Here is a 17,846-nt window from a genome sequence, read left to right as displayed (position 1 = left end):
AATTTTATTATGTACCTTTAAGTTTTGGCAGCTGTATGGAAAATCTGTTGGGTAATTAAAGAGAATTTAGTTGTTTTAATTTAGTTAATGTCTCCAAAGTGTTATGTGTATTGAGGCACAATGTGATTTACAATTTACATTTTTATTTTAGCGTTTGGTAAATCCATAGACCAATATACTGATATTTGCACAAACACACACACGTACAGTGAACTATTCAGTAAACCAGCACGCTCTTTGTTAAGTGCTCTGCGCAGAGCTGCATTACCCCGTTTTGCAGGGCCACCAGAAAAAAAATTTGCTTTTGTACCCAGTTACCTCCAAGTTTCCATCAAGTCCAGTGCACATAGCGTACTATGGAGCTTTATTATATTTTTGCAGAGACCCAAAACCCAACCAGTGATACTGTACAGAAATACCACCTGGCACCTAGTTTTTCTGTCTAAGTTTGTGGCAATTTGATAAAGCACAACTTTTTTTTTTTTTTTTAGGAAAATGCAATGCTACTATATACAAAGACAATAAAGATGTTAGAACCAGATTTTGAGACAAGGCCCAAAGATTACAGAATAAAGTGGGATCCAGTTGACACTCTACTTACTGTGAGCAGTGAAAATTTCCACAGAAACCTGCAAGCAATCAATTTACCATAAAGCAAATGATACACAACGAACCTGGGACTTTTGGAGCCCCTGGAGTTCTGGGGCCCTGGGGCAGTTTCCTGCTTTGCCGGGTTGGTAATCCAGTTTGGCTCTGTGAAACGTAAATACACAATAAACCACACTGACTGTTTTGTCAATAAAATACCCCTTTTTCTACATAATGTAATTCTATCTATGTTGATACAGCATTTTAGTATTAAAAAAAAAAGAGGCCAGGGATGCATAAGAATGAAACAGCATAATTTATTTTCAGTTCACAGTGCATACATTACGTGCAGTTGTAACAAGTTACTCATCGATAGCACATTAGATTGACCTCAGTTGTTAAAGACAGTTGTTTTCTCTGCAATGAAAACATGCAAGTGTGCACAGAATCAGAAAATCAGTAAATGGCATACAGAAGAGTTAATCATCATTACAATACCCAACCAGGAGACTGAAATGAAAAAAAAAGAAGCTAACTATAAGATTCAGTGTACTTGTCACTATACTGAAATTGTTTTTTTTTTTTTTTTAATTATTGGTTTAGGAAAAGTGATGTTACTCTCGTTGTAAAGTTGAACCTGTGTTTTTTTTTACTCCATAGTATGTAGGTTAAAGCTGCTACATAATCTGTCACCTCCCACTCACTCACACTTACTACATATTTATTAATAGCTTTACTTTACATTCTGTTAATAGAGTATTGGATATCCTTAGTCGTCACAAGCCTGCAGACACTGAAATGCAAATCCCCTGACACTCAGTTTTTCTTCAGTGTACAACATTAGTGTAAACGGGACCAGATATACTAAAGCTTTTCGTATCAGCCTCAACAGCAGCGCACTGCTCAATTATTTCTCCCCACCGAGCTCTATGGTTAGAGTTACAGTAGCAGGTAACCAAAAAAGCAGAAATGTTTTCCTCTACAGAAAATACACGGCAGGTGAGACTTAACTCTACACTACCCAATGCAAGGCAGAATGAGTGTACCATACGAGAACCAATGTTAATTTTCATCATTTTTGAGATCGTGATTTGACGGAGGTGCTAAATACTGAAATAATACCAAAACAAATAACCAAAAGAACTGACCACATCTGTAACACTAAACAAAACAAAATCATAGCATACAGCACATACAGGTACATACAGTACATGCAGATACAACAGTAAGCATTGTACCATGTACAAGCATTCGTCAGTCGCTGTTTATTAAAAGGTGTCAGATGCTTCTGAACATGAATGGCTACATGGGACATTTCATTTATATTCTCTCTCTATTTTTTTTCCTCCAAAAATAAAATCTAAAAACATTCAAATATTAGGTGTTTTTTTTTTTTTTTTTTTTTTTTTAACAACATACAACACCAATCATATATTATCCATGTAAAATATACTCAAGCCAGAAAAAATACACATCTATTCCGTTGAAAATTATCTTTAATCATTTTGAAAACAACTAGAGAAACTCCTCTGAGAAACGTCTTTAAATACAGTTAGCTCAGAGTGAGTGTTCAAGGTGTTCGAAAAAGAGAGAAAACAAAAGAAAAAGGTCACAAACTATACAGGAAATCACTTAATAGTACAATCAAAGAAAGTACCTAATATACAAAAGGAGAAATAACCCGGAGAAATTCATAGATCCTCTCTTAAATACAGGCAGGAAGATTCCCACCGACCACTGCAGCAAAGAAAAACACTGAGTAACTCCAGCTGGACTGCAGCTGAAACTCAAAAGCAAAACAGCTACAAAAACAATGTTAGTACCTAAGTTCAATTCAGGTCAGTTTCTCAGGTCCAAGTAGGGGTTTTTGTGTCTGTTTATCATATAAATACCAAATGTTCAATGTTCATTACTGTGATTTAAGGTGGTCTGAAAACACTGCATACTCCTCCGTCCTATAATACTGTACCTTGTGCTGATTATAAGGGATGGTAGGTCTTACTGTATAAGGCACATCATGCACTCCGTCTTTAACGCCAACAGACACACCCCAGCTCACATAGTTAAATAGACTCTCATATTTATTTATTTACGGACACAGGAGGCTAATTGCCACTAGAAACTAATTTGATTGTGATTATTCTTCAAGTGCAATCGTACAATATTATGTGACCCCCCCCCCCGACCTTTTTGATCATTTTGAATATTTGCATAGTGAATATGTTTTTTTAAAGTGTTTGCAATGAATAAGGCCAGTACAGTGATTGTTCTGGAGCCTGTTATTTATTTATTTTTTTTTCTTTTTGGAATTACTAGGACTGATTCCTGGGATTTTAGAAGCACGCCAAAGACTTTATGAGCAAATCGTTAACGCAGAGCAGCACTCGAAAAGTGGAGAAATAGCTGCTATTAAACTGCCACACCGACTGGCGTCTGGCATAAATCATAAGAACAACGAACTATAAATGTAATAATCCCAACACAAGCACATGAAAAAGCTTTTTTCTTTTCTCTGGGTTTGTGGCGACACAGAGAATGATGGGAACCCACAAATCTGGACATGGCGTTTCTCTCCACGGGAGAGTCTGTTATTGAAATACTTTAGACTCTGTACACATTACATCCACTTAGCTACTCTCTGAGGAGAACTGTATTGCTTCATTACAGTACAATCATCAACCACTGCATTACATTACAGTGTGCGACTCTAACCTAGAAGGACAGAGATTGCATTTCCACGCGTGAGACAGAAAGAAGAAGATCAACATAAAGACTGGGTTATATGATAAGTCTGGATTTTTCTGAAATGTCAACAAATCCCATGAAAAACACAAAAACCGCCAATCAATTCATATTACTAACTGGAAATCTATGGATGAGAATAGTCCCCAGCAAATGCAATAGTTACTCCTAGTTACTGAAGAAGCTACAGCCTTTTTTTTTAAAGACTGAGCTTGTAAACTATATTCAGTATCTCTGACCCATTTTAAAAGTTTACATCATTAGTAGGAACAAATGGGCCACAGACAGGGTAGGGAAGTCTGAAAGCAACGAGAGACATACTAATGTATTGTTAGGTTCGGTCTTTCCATGGGATTTGTGGACAATAACACAAACGTAGCGTATTGCCAGCCATATCCTGATAAAGTTGACCTTTTCCACATCCTCTCGAAACCTCCTAAGCTTTGCAACAACTGGCCACAAGTTTTACAGTCGAGATGCGCTGAAAGTAGTAAAAGGCAGAAAATTAGGAGAGACAACATGAGGAGCAGCGTAGCGATGGTGTGGGAAAAAAAAGAAAAAAGAAGCAGAGATGGAGCATGGATACTGGCTTTTTCAGATCACCCATTTTAACCTTTGAGTGTATTTGCATCTCTCCAGAATGACAGAGGTGTCCTGAGGAACTCGGGAAGAGCAGAGAAGAGGGGTTTCTACACGAACATCTCATTACCTGGAATGCATTCAAAAGCAGCAGCTTAAAGCAAATCATATATTAACTGTTCTATGGATCCAGGTAAATACAGTGCTGTTTAAGTACTATTAATCGCTGCATTTAAGATCTGACATTATTCTGATCACAAAGTACCTGTTATGGTATCTATGCATTAAGACACCAGAGTATCATAAACAAATCACATGTCCATTTAAGGCATGGTGATAAAAAACATTATATTACACAGTGTATAATTTATTTCAAAGGTCCAAGTAGACTTTGTATCTAGAAAATCCTTCTTTCCTCAAATAATTTTAGAACCAGTACCAATAATTGAGTATTTATTTGTTAATCTGCAAGTTCAAAATCAAGTCGATCACGTGAAATGTTTGAGCAGAAGACTGACATGATGTTGTGCTGAGGACCTAACGTCGCCTCTTAATTCTGACTGAGCCTTTTTCTAGATGCCTTTCAGGCATGTGACCAATTCCTCCATTGCCGGCCGCTGCTTATATTTTCCCCAAAACAGAATTCATTGGTCACTGTTGGGTGCTGCATTGCGAATGTCAGAAGATGAAAAATACAACACATAAAAATACTTCGTCCAGAAATTTAGATGACTACAGACACAATTACTATGATGGGGCGTAAACGCAATGCACTTCTCAAAACAAGCGAAAAATCTCACAAACTGGGGTAACGGCACTCCGAAAAACAAAACAAAAAAAAAGTTCACAAGATTCTTCACTTGTTGTAAGAAATTTTAAACGTCAAAAACTCATAGGTTGTTGTTACTTTAGCAGAGCACCCAAATCACTTGAAAGAAAAGTGCTTATCTTGTGTTGGGTGTGAAAAATCTGCCACTGTAGTGAGATTAATTTCACCAGTTTCTTTTGCAAATAAAGTCTTTTCTAAAACAAAGTTGAATTTTTTCCAAAAATTTTCCAGTGGAGACCTTGTCTTCAAGATACAGGTATTCATACTGGGAAAATTCTCAAAACAAGTTGACTTCTATTGGAAACAGGTTAAAATACTCCTGTTACAATGGCAGATTTTTTTCACATAAAATAATGATTTAATCATATAAATACGAAGATGGATGACAGATGGACAATTCTTCAGAGCATCAGTTCATCTCTTCCTTTTTTCCTGCAACAGAAGGTGTAGCCAATGGTTGGTGGCTGCCTGTATGACATCAGATTTGTTTGTAACTTTTCCTGATGGCTGGCTGTTGAGATAAAAAAACTTCTGAACCGATCATGTTCTCTGAGTCTGCAGCTGAACGTTATAGGAGAATGAGAGTGAGTAGATTTCATTGGAACCTATGGCATTTTACAGACTCTGAGTCTTTTACGTCCCCTTAGGACTCATCTGTGGCTTTGCCCTGGACCTGGTGGTGACTGTTGTTGCAGTGAACCTGTGAAAGCTGCAGGCTGGTGTGGAGGACGGAGCTGAGGCAACACATGGACTCAATCTCCTCAAGGAGGCCTTGATCCTGCACCACAGCTGCACCAGAGCCTTTACCCTGACCCAGACAGAGGCCGAGCCCCAGGAGCCCCTCTTTGGACACCTCTTTCTCCCATGGGATTGGCATAGCTGACTGTCTGTGCTTCGATAGGCTCCCTTCACCCTCCTGGCGGCCTTTGCTGCCCTGCCTCTGGAGGGCCATTTCCTGGTAGTGCCTCACCTTTTCCTTGGACAGCACCTTCCTCCTCAGGACGCTGGTGGAGGAAGTCTGCTTCTGAGGAGGCTGAGTGCTGGCTTCGGAGTCTGAGACGGTCCGAGACCGGCCCACTGGAACAGGGGAATAGTCCCGTTGAGAAACAGGTGCTGGAGAACTGTGGGTGTGAGACAGTGTGGGAGATGGCGCCGTGGTTGTAAGTCTATGGGATGGTATGGGCGAGTAGGAGAAGTGGTGTCCCGGTTGTTGTCCTGGAGGTAAAGTGTGAGGGACCTGGTCAGAATGGGGCTGAGGAGGACATGACAGGAGTTTGGAGACATCGGCAGCCTGGCCTGGGGATGCTGCAGTGACGACAGGCACTGGAGGAGCTGCCGCAGGTTTCTTTGACACCTTCAGGCTGCTCTTGCTGGGCTGTCTCCGTGGGGACGGTGGGAGGTGTTTCCCGTGGACCACGCTGTCGTCCTGGCCCATATTCCAGCCCCCCTGATCCCCGCCTCCACCACAACCTTTCACATCTGCAGGTTTAGACTCACTGGAAGGTGTCAGTTTGGTCTGAAGAAAGAAGAAACAAGGAAATACCATTGAACAAATAACTTCATGAAGAGACCTGGGTGTCCCCAAATATCTGATCTCTGTGGGTGAAAACAGTATTTCCAGTGTACCTCAAAGCCAGCAGTTGAGGTACACATCTGTCTACATAATGGAGTTCACCAAACAGTTGCCTTTGTTCTTTATTGGTTATGATGCTTTTGTAAACTATTCACATTCTCTGTGTTAAACCGCTATGAAGAAAGAAAGGTTGGTGACATGGATTGACTTCAGTTCTACGTGAGTAAAAGTTACTCTGAGTAAATGTTAATCAATATTCTACATTATTTGTTGACTAAAAGGCTGCTCTAACCACTTAGTTTCTATCAGGTGAACCAACCAATTAAAGTGATTAATTTGATCAGAATTGCGATAAGCTACATTTTATCACAGAATTTACGGCATGGAACTGAAAGTCCAAACTGAAATTACTTAATCTGAAAGGTTTAATTTTTAAATATCTTTTAAAATAAGACATAAGTGACAGATTGACAGTGCAGACTTTATGATCGTCAATCAACACCCATCTATCCTCAATCCATCAATGTGTCATCACATTACTGGCCACAGATTGATGCTTTTTCAAATTATGTTTTTTTTCCGTACGATTTCTCTATAAATGATGATCAGTCCCTCTCAAAATCGAATGCAGTCGTCCTCTCTTTCATACCGGGGCCTTGTAGTCTAAATCATCCATGGACCTGAAGAAGTCCAGGCTCTTGGCAGCACTGAGTTTGCCTTGCTCCAGCGTCGTGGTGTTCAGAGAGTCCAGGATTTCCTCCAGCAAGTTCATCTGGCCCGAGTGGGAAGAGTCGATGTCGAGCTCCAGCGAGTACGAATCATCGCTGTCCTCGATGTAGGAAGGAGCATCCCCGCTGTCTTCTGAGGAGATTCTGTGTTCAGAGGAGAAGCGGAAGTGACAGGCAGAGTTAAAACAGTGTGTCGTGTCATGCGTCTGTGTTTTTAGAAAACATCAAATGCTAATCCATGACGGGAACTTTCAAACATAATATGTAACATACAGTATATTATGTATTTTTGTCAGTATCACTGAGAACGTGTAAACAATTAATCTGTGATTACCAGAACCAGAGTAGTTACAGTGCATGACTGACATTTCTGTCAACTCATCTTTTTACTAAATATGTCCACTTGGGGGCAGTGTTATCATGAGTAAAAAAAAGATTGAATCTGCTTGGAAATGCACTTTTCGACAGGCGATCAACTTCTTCTTAATAAAATGAACCAATCAGCTGGTAAAAGTTCTACCTTGACATACATCAAATGCATATTTTAAACAACTCGAAAATGGCCTCAGTGAGGCAACAGGTCATAAAAATAGGAGTACTTACTTGCTTGCACTGTCCAGCTCATCATCATCAAGGCCGTAGCCAAGATCTCGAGGGCCCATGCTCATGGGAGACTTGCTGAAGTTATGCTGTTAATGAGAATAACACAGCAAGTGCATGTAGTTAGACAAAAAGTATAACACGATAAAACAATAAAGTGGACCCAGGAGAAGTCTCAGCTTAAAGATACAAGGCTCCTGTTAAACATGGAGTCTAGACAGAATATGGAGTTCTGCTGAGGTAGAGCTTTTCTTAAAAAAATCGACTTGGGACTCAATAGAGAAAAGATGCAGGCCTGTGTTTGGTGGGTCCCCATAAGACAGGAGCACTAGCTTGTTTTAATGAGCCTGGACCCTAAGGGCTGAGACTAAATTTGTCAAATTTGAGTCTAGGGATAAAAATCTTAAGTATCCCCTGCAGTATATTATCAAACTCAGCATTATACGTGAACTATGCGCCACTTACGCACCGTGAGTTAAGATAAGGGTAACTGCATAAATCATTTGTATTACAACACCGATGCATGTGATTGTATTTGTCGCTGCTGTGTTGAATGATCGGTGTGTACTGTAGTTGTCTGACACAGTTTAATAAGCCACCTGTGTACCATGTTTAATGGGCGGGTTAAAGAAGAGACAGAAGCTTTACAGAGCAGGGCAGGACTCTCCCCATGGGAGCCCAAATCTGCCCCAGGCCACTTATTAACATGCCTTCCACTACGACGCACATGTTCCTCCCTCACTGTGTGTGCATGTTCGCTTATGTTAATACTACCTTTCACTTTGTAATGCAAACTCTTTGCTTTTTGCCTTTTTACCTTCTTACATATTGCTGCTCAACTCCTATTTCTCTTTTTTTGGTAATATCTCAAATTATCCTTCAGTCTCTGTGTGTGTTTTTGTACATAAAGGCACTCATAGGGTACAGTTGACATGCTAGCAATCTGTGTGTGTGCGCATTAGTGTGCACTGCAATGTTTCCCTATTTTTTTTTTTTTTTTTACACTTACTTAGCTCCACCTCTCTTTTCTCTGCGTGTTTCCCTGTAAACTCAAGTTAGCCACATTATCAAAGCCCGATACTGAGAAAAAGGTTCTTTACTACCCTAAAAGTGAGCGGAGCACTAGGGGTTTGTTCAAGAAGTAAGGACAGTAGTGTTTGTGTGTCCGCATTGTGGTTTCGGTAGCAGGAAAATCAGAGACACAAAGTTGAGAACAGTAAGAAAGGTTTATGAAGGGCAGAAATTAAAAAAAAAAAAAAAGCTGAACACAAGACCCTGAGAACAGAGGAAGAAGGTAGGGAATTAAAAAAGGAAGGAAAGAAATGTAGAGAGGTGAGGAAAGATTCCTAAAAGCCCCAAAGAATGATGGGAATGGTGGGGGTGGGTGGGGGTCAGTATTGGAACCATGAACCAAGCCGGTCTTGATTAGCCGACGCAGTGCCAGCCAGACAGGCGGAATGTAACGTGTGGCTGGCCTGGCCTCATTTAGGGCCTGTGTTCAGCCACGGAAGACACACACACACACACACACACACACACACACACACACACTCACACTTTCACATATACACACTCAAGTCACATACGCACCCTATTACAAAAAACACAAAGAGTTAAAGTGCCATTTTCTCCATAAAAGTCAGCGGAGGAGATGTGTGCAGTAGCCACTTAAGCCTCTCAGCCAACGGGCTAAACACGAACACATGTGGTGGCACTGCTGATTGGGCAAGCCGCTCCCCTTCCATGGTAGCTTGGAGCTATAATGAAAGAGATTTCTGAGGGGCTCGGGCCTGGGATCCCTAAACAGCATTTAATGGATTCCTGTGTCAGGGCAGTAAATCTGGGGCCAGGCCGACATGCCATCCAGCCAACGTGGGCCGGCAGAGCGGACATGCACCTGTGAGACACTTGGGGAGGGTGGGCTTTGGACAGAAATACTCTCAAACGCTACTAACACATGCACTGTATGTTTATGGTGCGTGCAGTTATTTAGTCTGTGCCTGTGCAACAGGCCTGTGTTACGGGGAGAAGGGCCTCTCTCTGCGTTTAGGTGTTTATTAAAGCAAGGTGAACCCAAACACAACCAGACACAGGTCATGAAGCCTGGCCCTCTGATCTCGGTTACAGCTTTGGTGCCGTTTACCTGAAAGGATGTTCCACAGGGAGCAGTAAATGGATGGTACCTCACTTCACGGCTTTATCAATTTGTCATTCCCTCTCTTCACTGTAACCCTTTAGTGCAGCAGTTAAGATAAAACTATTTACGACAACTGAGCATTTTACGATAGAAGCGCCAAATTTGGCACAGGAGTTGGTTTATATCCTTTTTTCTTTTTCAAAATGGTCAACATGTTGCTTTCATTTTACTGGTGATGTTAGATACAAAGCATGCTTTTGTCAGTTACTTGAACATAAATACTGATCCTACAGAGCTGTCGAAACCAACAATAGCACTTTAATCTCAGATTTAAAATTAGATGCACTTTATCTCAGCGTAAAAAAACAGTAACAAAAAATAAGAGTTTCTTCAAATTTAGACATTCACAATGAGATATCCTCAACCTGTGCAAACAGGCACCATGTTAAAGCTGTGAAGGCTCTGCCACCATCCCATACCTCCCCGGGCCTGACAGGACAGTGGGAAAGCATTAAATAGCAGAACAACAGATTATCATGCTGCTCCTTCATTAGCTTCATTAGCTAATGAGAAGCTGAAAGGTGAAAATGAAAAAGTGATTCTCCCTCCATGCCTTCCTGTCTCCCATTTCCCCCCCCCATCACTGATCTGTCGGTGACAGACGTCGTCGTTTCTGTCTGGCTCGCTCTCGCTTCCTTCCTCTCCACCACAAGTGAGACTGTACAGAACGCAGAGAGCGAAAGAGTCAGGAGTCAGGAGATACAGCTGAGTAACAGGCGTCATGAAAATAATAAAAATGGTCAGGGTATTCAGTAAAACTAGCTTGATCCAGTGTTCTGGAAGAGCAAGAGGAGCCTCTTGTTTCTCTTAAATCAAGGAAAAGACTTGACATCTCAGCTTCTCTTGCAAAGTGAATTCCTTTTCACTCTGAGGGAAACATTTCTTTGTAATTGTTTATGTTATTTTTCAATTACATTACTTTTATCTGTGTTCCCTAGTATCTGGCTAAAGAAGTAAAAGAATCCTGACTCCCTCCACAGTTTAGGCTTCAGACATGAAAAGAAACACATACTCTCCTGTCTTTAATACAGATTACAAGCCTTTTAAAGTTGTGGATTATGAGTAAACGAGGGCAGAACTGTAAACACAACTAAGTTATATTTTATTTTTACCCTTTATACCCTGAACCTCCTCATGAAATAAGCAAAGGTATGAAATATATCTAAGGTGACTTGATATAACAAATTACATTTAATTTCTGTGGTTATGAGGGGAAAATAGTCATCATCATCCATTTTAGTAGCTGCATTTGGAGAAACAAAGTTTCCCCTCCTATTCCCTTCCTTCCCCGCATGACCGGTTATGCAGAACAACCACACCTCTCTGTGACAGGGCCAAACGCTAGCCGACTTTAATAGCCAGTCTTACATTATACATTTCATATGGTATTTCTGAGTGGGTACTGATCTCACAGCTTGGCAGTGTATGTAAAGAGATGCCGGTAAAATGCAAACAAACCTTGGGGAGAGTACAAGCCTTAGCAGAAGTATAGCCAAGTCTGTGTCTGCCTGTTTAAGAGCTGCTCACTCGAAAGTGGGGAAAAAATGGCGTTTAAGGCAAGATCCACTGCTTTTCTGTCCAGCTGGCTGTTTCTGAAAGCCCACTTCCTTTTCGCTTACAACATAAGCCATATAAAAGAAGGAGAATGTGCATTATGCTCATTCTGTTAGAATACACTAAACTCATCCAGTAAAATCACCAGGTGTCTTTCTGTGAATGGGTGCAGTGCAGTACTTTGACGGTGCCAGGAGATGGCACTTTGGTTTCAGCGAGGAGGCCGCTTAGTCTTTGAAGTGGGGTGAAACTGGGCAAAGTGGAGACTACAAACGCATACAAATAACCGTGTAAACACACACAAGCACACACACACACGCACACAAAAACACACACACGCACACAGCTATGGACACAGATGCTGCACTTAAAGTTCACTGTGATGCATCCTAACTATTCATCTAAAATATTTGATATTTGCATATTTGAACTATTTTCCATTTTAGAATCACATTAAAAACTGCATTATTATGAAATATACCAAACACACATTGTATGCTCCATAATCTACAGTATATTAATATGTTGTGAAATAGTTATTGGCTATTCTGTGCACTCAGAAAATACTGCTTTCACATACTGTCCATATTATAGCATTTTGAATCACGCACTGAATATAATGCACACACAGTGTCTATGGACTGCATTATGAGCAATACTTCAAGTTAAGTGTTACTGTATTAAAAATACATATTAGTATAAGCATGTTTGAACTCAGAGACAAATGATGGTTGTACATGCTGGAATCATCACCACACAAATGTGCATTTTCCTGACTACGACACAGACACTTCACAAGTCATGTGTACAGCGTACATATACGTCTACTGGCCATGAACACATGAGCTATCTCCCGCTGATTGAGCGCACACACACAGATATTCACCCATGCATTCTCGCACACGTACACACACTGCATGTACACACTGAAGTATCCATGTGACTTTGTTCCTCTGTTTTACATCTGTGTTACCGCCCCCCCCCACCACCTTGTGTGGTGTTTTCCGGGCTGGCATCTCTCCTAACTCACCAGGTGAAGATTCCAGAGCCTGGGGCTGAGCCCGGCCACAAGCCTGCTGGCTGTCATTGTCCATAACTCTCCCCCAACCTCTACTCTCCTCTGCTCTCTTAACAGCTGTCATTCTGTTGCCTCCAACCTGAGGCAAACTGCTAAATGCATGCATGTTTGTGTACATGGAGTACACACACTGAAATACTTGCTCGTGTACAAAAGCGCTGAGATACAGACACACTTTCAATTTGGATATGCTTACAGCACGATACCACATAAAACACACACACACACACACACACACACACACACACACACACACACACACACACACACACACACACACACACACACACACACACACACACACACACACACACACACACACAAACCAAATATACAAAATCTTACATACAGAATCTCCAAACCAGACGTAGCAACACACACAAAACCATACAGGAGCCAGAACAATGGCTGTCGTCTGTTCTATCAGACAAGAAGTCAGCAGTCCAGTTCAGTCTTGTTGTTGTCAAACGAAAGGATTACTCCTACATTCTTAATCAACAAGCTCACCAAACACTACAAATCACCCACACTGCCAGATACGGCTGAAATATGTAAGCATATGAGTGCAGCACTTTCACTTTGGTACATGTGTTGGCTGATCAAATAGAATATGAATTTCACAACTCTGATTATTTTTGCTATGATTAATTAAAGGAGCTTCTCCAGGATAATTCATCTCATTTCAAGGAAAGATTTAGAGGTGTTTGCTAAAAACGATGAATTATAAAAATGTATCAGGATTTTTCTTTCATACAGGAGCGTGGAATGTCTTTAATCAGGTCACATATTTAGAGCTTCTGATGACCACATGTTTCTGAGTTTATCTTGCAGATGAAGGAGCAGTTGTTTGTCACTTGGTCAAAGGCATGAAAATACAAAGAGTACACAGGGGGGCGGTACAGTAAAGGACACAACGCACAAAAATATGTCAATATGTCACTCGGTATATATAATGCTTAAAATCTTTTTTACTGTAAAAGAGGTGAGGTTTGTTACCTTAGCATGACTATGTTTAAATAAGCAGGATCACTGCTCCTGTTTCGATGTAATTACACTTAAAAAAAAGTACGATAATTGTTTTTCTTATTTTAGGAAATTATATCTTTAAGATCGAAAAATAAAAACTGTTATTGACGATATATCGCATTGTCATGCGATATATTTACATTTGTGGATTATATGGACAGAGACAGGACCTTGGTTTGTCTACAGAGAGGGACTGGGACATATTGCAAAGACTAAAGAGTTAGAAATAAGTGTGGGCCAAGCAATAGAGGTCTGTATGTGGGCGCTATGAGGATAAAGGTGTGTTTTTTTTGTTTTTTTTCCCATGTTACTTAACCTTTATTTAACCAGGTTAGTCCCACTGCGATCAATTTCTCATGCAGGAAACACCTGGTCAAGACAGTTGCAGGCACAACAACAGTATCAAGATTTCATAGGAAGCAGTCTCAGAAAAAACAAAACAAGACAAAAAAATACCCCCCAAAAAAATAAAAACAGAAAGGTGAGAGACAGAAAGATAAGAGAGAGCGTAAGAAGAATAGCTATGTTTTTCTCCATCGCTTTTTTTGTACTGTAACTGAAATATAAATTCTGTGTGCTAAAAAGAGTGAGGTAAAAGTAAATAAATGGCTAGCATAATGTGTAACAACTTCAGAAAAAAAATTCCACAAGAAGCCTAAAAGGGGTTTTTATTTCATTACATACTTGGCAAAAATAATTTTCCAGTGGTATTTATAAAGAAAAAACATTCATCCTCAACCGAACATATGTTTTTTTTCTGAGAATGAGTTTCTTGCCACGCCCTTTTCAAGTTTCTAAATAATGTATCGATCAATTAAACAATTAGTTAATTAATTAATTATTTAACTGGTTAATTTGTGTAATAACGACAGAAAACCAAGCAATTACGGCTATCCCGAAAAACAACAAAACACTGGAATTATCTTCAATTTCAAGTACAATTTGCTATTTGTTTTGAAACGAATGTTTCAAATGTTTTGAAGTTTCAGTCTTTCAGGGACTACTGCACACTGACAGGCCATAAATTTTCAAGGCTTTCTTGGCTACTCCATTTTCCATCTTGGTTTCAGTTGACAGAAAAGAATCTTGGATCGCCAGTCTTAAACAAAACACACAAAACAGGAGGGTTTGCAGAGGGTTCTAATGTGTATTGGTTGGGAAATCTACTGAATTACCACAACCTGGGTTAACAACTATACGCAGGTAAGAAGGCAATGTGCAAAGGTAAGACTGGGAAGAGTGTTGTCTATGGCTAAAGAGAAACTGATGGACTATATATAAACACAAACACACAAAACCAGTGCTGTGGGACATGCTACCCCGTGTCCTGTTTGTCCCTCCTCCAGTGGTCCCCAGGGACCCGTTACTGTGGCAATGAACAGACTTCAGTGGCAGGGACAGGGGTGTGAGCGTGTGTATATCCTGAATACAGTGTACGTCTGTTTGTGGGTGTGTGCACACATCAATTGCGTGTTAACTTTTAATCTGTGTGTGTGTGTGTGTGTGTGTTGGCCCGTCTTTGTGTGTGCACTAGCTGGGGGGAGGGTGTCCGAGGAGGCCTTTAGAAAAAGCCCTAATTGCCGTTCCTCTCCTCTCCCTGGCCGTCACACCTTCCTCGGCGCTAAGACTTTCCAGCCTCATCACACACACAGGAAACACAACGCTAATTAGAGACAGCACAACCTCTCCTAATCACACTCTTACATGACTGTGACCAAAATGTCAGTGTGTGCATGCAGGCATGTTTTTTTGTGTTTTTTTTTTTTTAGGCAAAACTGGGAGTCCATTTGCCATTTTTTCATTTAGCAACAAGAGGTGGAAAAGCTCCAGCTGGGATTACAGAGGTAAAGATATGCAGTTGGAGATATAACTAGTATCCCTGAGGCTGTATGCACGTGTTTTGTACTGTAATGTGTGCAATTTTAATTACATAAAACCAAACTTCCAACACCAAGAAATAACAACAAGTGGACACAATCATTTACACCGCAGTGTCTCATAATTTTCTAATGTACTTAACTCTCCTGATAAATTTATCGATGAATGTGTATTTTGTGAGTGTGCATGTACTTGCTCATCGTATGCCAGCTCTGCACACAACAAAGAAAAAAAAATGTGCTATCCACTTATGGTGCACAAGCAAATTCTTCAGAGGAAATGCTGACCAGCAGATGAGTTGCCTCACTGTCCGTGCTGTTCAGAGAAAAATACTGAATGTACAACATGAGTGTGTTGAAAGAAAAAAATGCTTATCATTACATTTGGCACCCTGACAAACTACTGTACTTCCAAGAGTTGTTACGAGAGAAAGAGAGAGTGAGGGGGAGAAGGGGAGAAGGAGGGGAGGGATGGAGATAAAAAGAGAGAAAAATGTGTGGATGGAGAGAGGAAAAAAGAGCAACGCCAGAAAGAGTACAGAAGCGGAAGACTGCATCCATGTCGGTCAAGTGAAAACTGAGCTCTGGCTTGACAAATCAGTGTAAATGTGGTTAACTCATTTACTGATGTGTGTGTGTGTGTGTGTGTGTGTGTGTGTGTGTGTGTGTACACGTCATACTCGTCTCATCTTCTGCAGTCTCCTTGGAGACAGGCTTTTGGTGCTGGTGGGAGACCCTGCACACACCATCATCCCCTCTTCCTCTTCTTCCTGAGATGAAGAAGGTGAATCGTAGATGATTTGTTATACATTTGTTCAAAATTGGGAATGAATTTGAACTACAATATCAGTTAGTTCGGAGAACAATATGCTTTTGCATTGACGTATGTGAACTGACCAGACAATAAGACAGTTCCCCTTATAGAAGTTAATCCATTTCAAATGGAAGAATCAAAGAGATTTCTGAGTTGAATTTAAATTACATTAAATTTTTCTAACTGTCAACACATCCCATGAAGAGATGACTGTAACAAGTTTTGTGTATCTAAAGCCTTGTACTATATACGTCACATAAATGAAACACACTGTTGTATTTGCTGACATATTACATATCTACATTATAATGAACATGGGCACTGTCGTTTATCTTGGTCGATTCCACACACACAGTTCTGTTACAGTGAATACTCGCCAGTGTGTCAAATCTGCGATGAAGTATTCCCCAAAAAATATACTATTTACTTCTATTTGAGTGATTTGTTGCTTAAAACTGAAGGATCAAATTGTTTTAGGAAATTACTGAGGCTTTTTAAAAAAATGATCTGCGACCTGTTTTCAGGATTTTTGCTGTCTTCAGTAGAAGCTAATGGGCTTGGGTCTGACAGCCACAGACACAGTAGTCAAGTCGGAAAGGACTGAGAGAACTAAAGCATTGTTGGTTTTCTTCTTTCATGGGATTTTTTGACACTAAGATATATTGTATATCGCCAGCCTTATACTTTATCACATTTCTCTAGCAGGTTGCAACAATAATAATCAAGGTAACCACCTCTGATCAGTTTAATTTCAATATGTTTGTGCCTGGGATCTTTGTGTAGACATATGCAGCTAGAAGTAACATACTGTGAATACTCTGCAGATTAATTGTGATCCCAAGAAACTTGAATTAATTTGTCTTCTGACTGCACAGAAAATTTTGCTTCCAATTCAAATACATTTTAGCACCTCTGTTTGCCTCTACTGTGTGGTGTTTGTGTGCGTGTGCGAGCTGGTCTGCGCACGCACGGTGCAGAGCACTGCTCGCTCCTCTTGTTCATCATCAGTGCCCTCTCTCCTCAGTTTCCCACTGACAGATCAAACTGCTATTGCCTTATCAAATCCATCAGGCTTATGGAAACATACACCTCGTTACATTAGCTTTGAGGAAATCACAGGCTCACTGATGAAATATGCAGACAATAAAAGAGAAAGAGGGGCTGGGGCTCAGATGACATGACAGGCCATAGCCAGAGGGGCGCTGGTTAAAAATGTACAGCCTGAACAAAGCGCTAAGCAGGCTTCAACAGTCATTAAAGGCTCCTGCGTTTACACTCCATGTAAAGCAGTCTTCCTGTCTGCTTCTATGAGGGGGGTGTGTGTCTATCTGCGTGCCTCAGAACAGAGGTATGTGTACATGGTGTGTATGTATGCTTGTATGAGCCTGTATATGTGTGTCAGAGGGCTGTGAAGGTCCGTGCTGCTCACCCTGGCTTTCAGTCTGCCCTTAATGTCCCGGATGCCCCTCTTGGCATGACTCTTGGCCTAGGTAGAAAAACAACACACACAGACACACACAATCACACACACACACACACACACACACGCAGATTACTAATCAAAACATGTTGCATTAACATTCTGTTCCGGTTTCATGTAACATCAAGAAATGCTTTGATCCCTGTGGCAAAAACACAGAGACAAAAGGCTGGATAAGAGA

The 17,846-nt window shown here is 40.6% G+C and overlaps 1 protein-coding gene across 1 annotated transcript in view; it reads right to left on the bottom strand.

Moving 5' to 3' along the window:
- Positions 1-1,161: 1,161 nt before the first annotated feature.
- Positions 1,162-17,846, bottom strand: part of dennd1b (DENN/MADD domain containing 1B) — a 112,013-nt gene continuing 95,328 nt past the window's right edge. Inside the window, exons 18-22 of the mRNA XM_040128521.1 lie at positions 17,615-17,671; positions 16,052-16,141; positions 7,643-7,728; positions 6,961-7,183; positions 1,162-6,254 (exon numbers count right to left, since the gene is read on the bottom strand). Coding sequence (XP_039984455.1) covers positions 5,382-6,254; positions 6,961-7,183; positions 7,643-7,728; positions 16,052-16,141; positions 17,615-17,671 — 1,329 coding nt within the window. The 3' untranslated portion in view covers positions 1,162-5,381. The remainder of the gene's footprint in view (positions 6,255-6,960; positions 7,184-7,642; positions 7,729-16,051; positions 16,142-17,614; positions 17,672-17,846) is intronic.

The sequence above is a fragment of the Xiphias gladius genome, chromosome 6 (assembly GCF_016859285.1).
Source record: "Xiphias gladius isolate SHS-SW01 ecotype Sanya breed wild chromosome 6, ASM1685928v1, whole genome shotgun sequence".
NCBI lineage: Eukaryota > Metazoa > Chordata > Actinopteri > Istiophoriformes > Xiphiidae > Xiphias > Xiphias gladius.
Note: the sequence above shows the minus strand (reverse complement) of the source record. Positions and strands in the feature narration are given on the sequence as shown.